Source organism: Wyeomyia smithii, chromosome 2 (genome assembly GCF_029784165.1).
Source record: "Wyeomyia smithii strain HCP4-BCI-WySm-NY-G18 chromosome 2, ASM2978416v1, whole genome shotgun sequence".
Classification (NCBI taxonomy): Eukaryota; Metazoa; Arthropoda; class Insecta; order Diptera; family Culicidae; genus Wyeomyia; species Wyeomyia smithii.
Genome location: NC_073695.1, coordinates 252,961,820 through 252,969,963, shown reverse-complemented (window position 1 = coordinate 252,969,963; position 8,144 = coordinate 252,961,820). Strand labels below are relative to the sequence as shown.

At 39.5% G+C, this 8,144-nt stretch overlaps 2 protein-coding genes across 2 annotated transcripts; both read left to right on the top strand.

The window, feature by feature from the left end:
- Positions 1–3,665: 3,665 nt before the first annotated feature.
- Positions 3,666–5,689, top strand: LOC129722465 (uncharacterized). Its single transcript, XM_055675913.1, has 3 exons — positions 3,666–5,268; positions 5,324–5,461; positions 5,513–5,689. The coding sequence occupies exons 1-3, from the start codon at positions 3,741–3,743 to the stop codon at positions 5,536–5,538; spliced, it is 1,692 nt and encodes a 563-aa protein (XP_055531888.1). The 5' UTR covers positions 3,666–3,740; the 3' UTR covers positions 5,539–5,689.
- Positions 5,690–5,899: 210 nt separating this feature from the next.
- LOC129720553 (probable endochitinase) lies at positions 5,900–6,616 on the top strand. The gene has a single exon (XM_055672030.1). The coding sequence runs from the start codon at positions 5,900–5,902 to the stop codon at positions 6,614–6,616; it is 717 nt and encodes a 238-aa protein (XP_055528005.1).
- The last annotated feature ends 1,528 nt before the right edge of the window (positions 6,617–8,144 follow it).

Below are 8,144 nucleotides of genomic sequence, written 5' to 3'. Positions count from 1 at the left end.
ATGTTTAGCGTTAAAATCGCCGATTATGAAAAATTTCGAACGATTTCTGGTGAGTTTTTGTAAATCACCTTTAAAATAATTTTTGAGCTCGCGTGTGCATTGAAATGGTAAATATGCTGCGGCAATAAATAAAATCCCAAGTTCAGTTTGAACTTCAATTCCCAAAGATTCAATAACTTTCGTCTCAAGATGGGGAAGAGCACGATGTTTGATTCGGCGATGAATAACAATTGCAACTCCACCGCCGGAACCCTGAATCCTATCATATCTATGAACCACGTAATTGGGATCATATTTTAATTTTATGTTAGGTTTCAAAAATGTTTCAGTAATAATTGCAATATGCACATTATTTACTGTTAAAAAATTAAAAAGCTCATTCTCATTGGCCTTCAATGAGCGAGCATTCCAATTTAATATTTTAATTGTTTTATTTAAAATCATTGCTAAATTTTAAATTAGAAACAATTTTAATAGTAAAATTTGTGCCTATTTGAATGGCTTCAAACATTGATTTTGCCTGCAACATGGCGTTCATAAGATCGAACATTGCCTGTTGCAAAAAAGAAAGTTTACCTGCCGTAATAGGCCCCAGGCAGTTGTCATTAGAAAAAATATTTTCGGCAGCAATATTAGCTGGAGTAATAGGTGTACAATTATTTTCTAGCGTGTTTTGCTTACCCATATTAACGGTCATTTTCGAACCACCAACACTAGGCGGTATAATGTTCGAACTACCTGTAACCTGTGCATAAGTTAAACGGGTATGCAAAGGAGTAGGTAAACTATGCGTCACTGGTACGCTTGGAGAATTTTGTTTTGAAGTTGGTTTTAATTGAGAAATTGAATTTTGTTTACCTTGCCTTGCCTTAACAATTGCTAAACGGGCTTGGCATTGATAAAAATTTGACATATGGTTGCCGTTACAATTCGCACAGCGAAAATTTTTACTCTCTTTCACAGGACATGTGTCCTTTTTGTGAGAAGAGTCTCCACAATTAAGACATTTTTGGTCCATGTTACAGAATTTGGAACCATGGCCATAACGTTGGCAAGTACGGCATTGGGTGATATGCTGTTCACCTCCGCCATACTTCCTATAAATTTCCCACTTTACACGCACATTATACAAAGCATGTGCTTTTTCAAAAAATTTTAAGTTGTTAACCTCATTGCGGTTAAAATGAATTAAATAATTAACAAGGGAAATTCCAGTTCTCTGACTGTTTTCGCCTCGTGATTTTTGTTTCATTAGAATTACTTGGGTAGGGGCTATGCCAAGTAATTCTGTTAAAGTAAGTTTGATCTCATCAACGGTTTGATCGTTGGTGAGACCTTTCAAGACAACCTTGAACGGCTTAGCGTTCTTGGTGTCATATGTAAAAAATTTGTACATCTTGTCAGTTAAATACTGAACAAGACGATCACGACCCTTTACTGAGTCGGCTAATAAGCGGCATTCACCTCTACGTCCAATTTGATAGGTAACTTTAACGTCAGAAACAAACGTTGAAAGTTCCTTTTTGAATATATTAAATTCAGAAGAAATAGTTACCACAATAGGTGGAACTTTCTCCTTTTTTAAAGATTTTATATTTTGTATAGTTTCATTATTAATAACTTCCATTTCACCAGCTTCTTGCTCAGGCAAAATATCAAAAGGATTGTCACTACAGACACTCGAAGTGTCAGAAAGAGATGCCTCTCTTTTCCTCCCCACAGCGATGCGAGGTTTCTTTTTCCGTCCAGCCATTTCAGGTGATACGAAAAAAGTTAAAACAAATGTTAAATTCAAAAGTAGGTAGTCTTGAGAAAGACTGATGGGAAATAACTTTCAGGTAGTCTTTGAAAGACACACTGACAAAACACAAACTTTGAAGCTATAGGCAGTCAAAGACCAGTCCACAAGCAGGACAGTTCAAGACGCACTTGATTGCGAATGATTCAGAAAGTGACAGCACACTGCCTAGTTTTTTGGTAAGTACTTAAAATGCCTTCCAAATAATACCAAAATCCTCAAAATTGAAGGTTACTGTCGAAAGTAATTCAAGCAAAATATTGGAGAATAAATCATAAATCGTCGTTAAACAAAGAATGATCTAATCTGCTCTGGTCTGATCTCAAAATAGAATGGCAAATAAACTTCAATTGTAAGAAATAAAATTGCAGATTAAGTATCCAATTTAGATGCGTTTAGAGTTTTTTTTTCACAAAAACACCGATGAGTTCGAGCCACTGAAGATGCACAATAAAAAAAAATGGAAGAAGGACTGGTAGTAATCATTCATCTTTAGCGTGCATCGTTCAATCGCCCAATTTTTATAGGCCAATAACGCTGGTCACATCCTTAAATTCAGGTGAGGATTTTACCGCTTTGGTTTAACACCGTCATAACTCAAAATTCATACATTTAGTCTTTTTTAATATCAACAACATGCAAAAGAATGAATAGAAAAGTTGTGCTAAAATAAAATAGATGAACTAATATGTCGACATTCTTTCTGTGGCTCATCTGGTTTAATGCCAGCATCGTACCTAAAGACCAAAGCTTGCTTATAAGAACTTTGGGTTTTATAGACTCTTTTTCATGATTTAAAATTATTGAAAAACTAGTAATGTAAAAGGTTTTACCTTGCACTACCAGATATTAGTTAATTGAAGTAAATTGAATTAAATCAAATTGAATTAAATTGAATTAAAATTAAATTTTAGCTAAAATACTTCCGAAAGAATTAGTTCACAGAATATCGGACCATTGTTATTGATACTAGAAAACGCCGAATAAGTTTGTATCCGTTGGTTAACATTATGTTTCTTTTATGTCATGCTATTATCAGCTCTCGGAAAATGATCATATATACTTTTTATCTGCATCTGTATCACGGTTAAACCATCATTGAATCATTCAACCAAAATAAAATCAAGCTTATCTTTGGTGAAACCTCCGGTAACGTAAGCTCTGTCCAACGGTTATGTTCGGACTCGTGGAGAGATAATGTCCAACAATCGATCACATCATTGATTCTTTGGTGGCCCACGTGCCTCAATTTGCATTCGATTATTTCATCCTTACTGATATTTATAAATATACCTAAAGATAAGGTCCAGCACCTTGAACTGCTCTAGTTAGCACGAACGAACGATTATTCAACTGACATCAGATTCGCTACATACTGGCGCCACACGGACGATTCATTTGTCCGGATGCTGAATAGGTGTCATACCTTTTTAAAAGAGGATTCTCCCTCTTTCGTATTCCTAAGTACCATAAGGCACCACTGAAAATGTATAAAAACCGAATCGCATATGCTTTGTCTAACGTAAGTCAATTGTGCGCATTGTCGAAAGTGATGCTAAAGTTCAATATCGACTTGAAAAATAATGGTAGAAAAGATAGTTGAAAAGGTATCTAATTTATCAACGATTGTAATATTCAAAATGACTGAACTAAGCCTAACTTAATTTCTAAAACGAAACCGCAGTTTTATCTGCTTAAAAAGTGCAAATTTAGTTATATTCCGGAGCTGCCCCCACCGTGATTGAAGTGGCTCCAAACGGACGCTAATCGGGTTATCAACCGTATCGAGCCTCACCGTCAATCAAATCAATTCGCTATCTGGTAGCGACTTCAGAACATCAGATGGCCAAATAAAAGGAGTGCAAACGATAGAATTCCACACACCAGGTTTCACGGTTCCAGTGAACTAACAAAACGCGATACTTGTTAACTGCAAGAAATAATGTACGGTCGAATTTTCGCGGCTGTCGTGCTGCTGCTGACGATAGCAGTGGCCAACGGTTTTCCAACATTATTACGTAATGCCGAGATCGATTGTTCGTTGGAGGAGAATTGGGGCATTTTCGTATCCCATCCGGATTCATGTTCGATGTACAAAACTTGCTTCAACGGAGGTTTAGTCAATGGAAGCTGTCCGGACGGACTGTACTTTGATGAGGAAACGCAGGGCTGCGATCTGCCGGAGCGTGTGAACTGTTCCGCCGATGACGAAGAAGAAGTGGCTCCAGGAGAGGGGATAACAGATGGTGATGAAGATGAAGAAACTCCTGGTGATGGGGAAGTAGAAGAAACTCCAGAAGAGGAAGACACTCCCGATGATGATGGTGATGATGATGGTGACGATGCAGAAGGAGAAGAAGAAGTGGAAGAAACTCCTGAGGAGGAAGAAAATCCAGATGAAGAAGAGACTCCTGATGATGACGACGATGTAGGAGAAGAAACTCCAGAAGAGGAGGAGACTCCAGACGAAGAAGAGACTCCAGAAGAGGAAGAGACGCCTGATGACGATGATGATGATGATGATGCAGAAGAAGGAACACCTGAAGATGAGAAAGTAGAAGAAACTCCAGAGGAGGAAGAGACTCCTGATGATGATGACGAGAATGAAAATGAAGAAACTCCTGAGGATGAGGATGTAGACGAAACTCCAGACGAAGAAGAGACTCCAGAAGAAGAAGAAACTCCTGATGATGAGGAAACACCAGAGGATGAGGAGGTAGAAGAAACTCCAGAAGAAGAAGAGATTCCTGATGATGATGATGACGATGCAGAAGAAACACCGGACGAAGAAGAAGTAGAAGAGACTCCAGAAGAGGAAGAAACTCCAGACGAAGAAGGGACTCCAGATGATGAAGAGATTCCAGATGATGGAGAAACTCCAGTAGAGGAAGAAAATCCAGAAGAAGAGGAAACTCCGGAAGAGGGTACAGAAGAGCAGAATCCAGATGAAGACGAAGAAAATGAAAATACTCCTGCAGAAGAGGATGAAGATGAGGCCCCCGGAGCGGAAGTTGATTCAGAAAATGATGGTGAAGATGCCCCAGAAGTAGACTTGGTGCAACCGGAAGAACAGGAAGAAATTCCTGGAGTGGAAGGTGAAAACTGTAAGCATAGGGTGGCGGATAACGGAGATGAAGATGAAGATAGTGAATCCTCGCCCGAAGATGCAGAAAATGAGGAGTCTTCAGAGGATGAGCTACCAGAAGAAGATAATTTAAATGAAGATGGAGATGATGATACTGTACCTGAGGATGAGGAGAACACCTCAGTACAGGAGGATGAGCCAGCTTCAGAAGATGCTGAAGAAGTGAAGCCTGTCGAGGAAGGTAGAAAAATCAAAGCCGATGATGATGATGATGACGATGAAAACGATGACGACGATGACGGGGAAGAGGAAAATCCCGAAGATGAAGAAGAAACTGACGAAGCGCCAGAAGATGAGGATGCTGATGAAGATCAAGAGCCGGAAGGTAAATGGGCTATCAACTTAAGTCTAGCTTGAATTAACTCATAACTATTCTTTAGAGGAAACCCCTGATAATGACGACGATGAATCCGAACCCGAAGATGGAGATGAGTCACCAGAGGGAGAAGATGAAGTACCCGAAATTGAAGTGCCTGACAATACTGTTCCAATAATTCCACCAGAGGAAGTTCCAGAAGGTATGTTCTTATTTCAATGTATTATGTGAAATTGTAAAATTTGTCTTGTAGATGAAACTCCTGAGGAAGCGCCCTAAAAAGATGTTCAAGCTCAGTTCGAAGTAAGGAATTAACGTTTAATTGCCAATATTTGGCATCAAAAGTAGAAATTAACTAAATTAACTTCTTCAATATTATAAAAATTAATAAACATATATTTTACTCGTAAGCAAATATAAAACAAACATTCAACGCTTTATTTAATATCGTAATCCTTTGTAAATTGACAACACTCTTTTCTTGGAACAATCTCACATTGCGATTGGTAAATACACCGTGCACTCCAAGAATTAGATGATTAGTTGTAGTTATTTACGAGTTGCGTCCTCAATATTCCGAGATAAAACAGCTTTGTAAAATGTGGTCAACTGTTAGTTTCGTTCCAATTTCCGTACGACAATGAAATCGTTTCAAGTGCACACTCTTTTAGTCGTCGTCCTCTTATCTCGGCGAATATCGGCTCAGGAAGCACTTTCACCAGCGGACTCGCTATGCGACGGAATTACTTACGCTACTTTGCCGAATCCTCACGATTGCCGAAGCTACTATGTGTGCCTTTATTCGAAGGTTTTCAACAACACGTGTCCACCTAATTTCGTATTCCAGCCGAGTGTCTCTTTTTGCGTTCATCGAACGCAATATCCCTGCTTGGATAGTGAGACAACAACTTCATCACCAACTTCAACATCCACGAGCCTTCAACCATCGGAAGCGCCAGAAGAAAACTGTCCAGAAACTTCGTGGGAAGCGCAGTTCTGCAGGATCCACATTTCTGCCCTAATTTCAAACCCATTCAACTGCACTCAGTACATCAATTGCGAGGTGATTCCTTCAAGAAACCTGGAATGTCCACCAGGACGCGTGTTCAGTTTGCCGTATCAGGATTGCTTTCCAGGGAGTCCGGTTACTTGCTCCTTCAACCCTGTCGAGGCAAGTTTCTGCACCGATAAACCCACCGGCAGTTATGCTCACCCCTATCAGTGCAATCGATTTGTAACCTGCTTCCGAGGCGAACCACGAGTGGAAACCTGTCCACCCTACTATCTGTTCGATAGTGCTGCGCTGCGCTGTGTTCGGGGTGATGTGCGCCAGTGTTCCTCTCTGCTGACGCAGTGAGATGTGTGTTATCGTACTGATTGTGAATAATGAAATAAGCCCTAATGATACAGGAGACGTTAGTATAATTGTAAACACTGATAAGATTGCTCCATTCATAACTGAACAGAAAAACCCAAGACGATAGGAACGATGACATCGGTTGCAATTGAGTGCTTCAATAGAACGTCTTTGAGAAACAACAAACTTCGGATATGATAAAATAAAGGTTTTGAACACAGTTTTTCGTGTAGTTCTGTTAAGTAGTCTTACCGTTATTTTCCACAGTTATTTCTAAGAAAAGCGAAAAGAAATTGTTTATTGTAAGGCAACGTTGAATTATAATTAGTTATTGAAAACTCTGGAGCCCAACGTGAAGAATACTTGTGCTGTGTTATTATATTTTCAATTTAACAATACAACATAGAAACGAGCTCTTAGAGTTAATAGCACAGACAAATTGATATAACACTCTTAAATAGTCGGCGTGCGGCCAGAACAAACCAAGCACCATTCAAAAAATAGATTTATTAACACCAGTGGATACGAAAATTAATGATCGAGGGTAGCGAACGGTTCCGGCAGTGGTTTTCTTCGGCAAGTTTCTGCAGCAATCTTATGCAGAAACTTGCCAAAGGAAACCAGTGCTGAAGCCGTTCGCTACCCTATCTTCTATGAAAAAATGAATTCATTTGAACAGTTCATTATGATATTATAACAAAAATTCACTGTACCAAACATACTAGGTTGTTAAACATTGAACAAATATTACTCAAAATTATATTTTTGGCGTTAAGCTCGGTTTGGCTGCGCGTCAACCAAATCAACACAACAAGACGAAACCAAATTGGTTGTTACAACTTTATTCCAAGAACTCTCCTGTCGCTTCCTGTTTCTCCTTCTTTTCTTCTCACTCTGTTTCTTCCTTCCCTCTACTCTGGCATACCTTTCTACCCGTCTCCGTCGGAACAATGTTTTCTTATTCATGGTTCGCCAGGTCTTCAGTCTGCGTAGCCTCCGTAGATCGTCTTCCATCTAATCGATCCACTATGTCCGCTCTGCACCTCTCCGTCTCGTTGTTGACGGAATGGTTTCAAGAACCATTCTTACCTGGCTGTTGTCCGACATACTTTCAATATTCCCAGCACACCGCAACCTGTAAATCGATAGTTGACTCCTCTACCAGCTCATGCAGTTCGTGGTTTGTTCGTCGTTTCGTTCTCCACCAACAGTCCACTGAAAATGGTACGCAACACCTTCCGATCGAAGACTGCAAGTGTGCATTGGTCGTCCTCAAGCATACCGTAGTAACAAATTTAGTTTTATCAACAGCTTATAGCGCTTGATACAGCCAAAACAGCGTTATAAAACTTTGATAAAACTAGTTTTGTTGCTTGGGTAGTCCATGTCTTATGACCAAGGTTGTTGATCGATAACCTATCGTAAACGCCTCTCTCTCTCTCTCTCTCTCTCTCACACACACACACACACTCTCTCTCTCTCTCTCTTTCTCTTTCTTTCTCTCTCTCTCTCTCTCTCTCTCTCTCTC

Bases quoted from the DNA above. Each gene is read 5' to 3' on its own strand.
- LOC129722465 (XM_055675913.1), top strand. From the start codon at position 3,741: ATGTACGGTCGAATTTTCGCGGCTGTCGTGCTGCTGCTGACGATAGCA. The intron at 5,269-5,323 runs GTAAATGGGCTA...ACTATTCTTTAG, and splicing joins TGAAGATCAAGAGCCGGAAG to AGGAAACCCCTGATAATGAC. The intron at 5,462-5,512 runs GTATGTTCTTAT...TTTGTCTTGTAG, and splicing joins ACCAGAGGAAGTTCCAGAAG to ATGAAACTCCTGAGGAAGCG.
- LOC129720553 (XM_055672030.1), top strand. From the start codon at position 5,900: ATGAAATCGTTTCAAGTGCACACTCTTTTAGTCGTCGTCCTCTTATCT.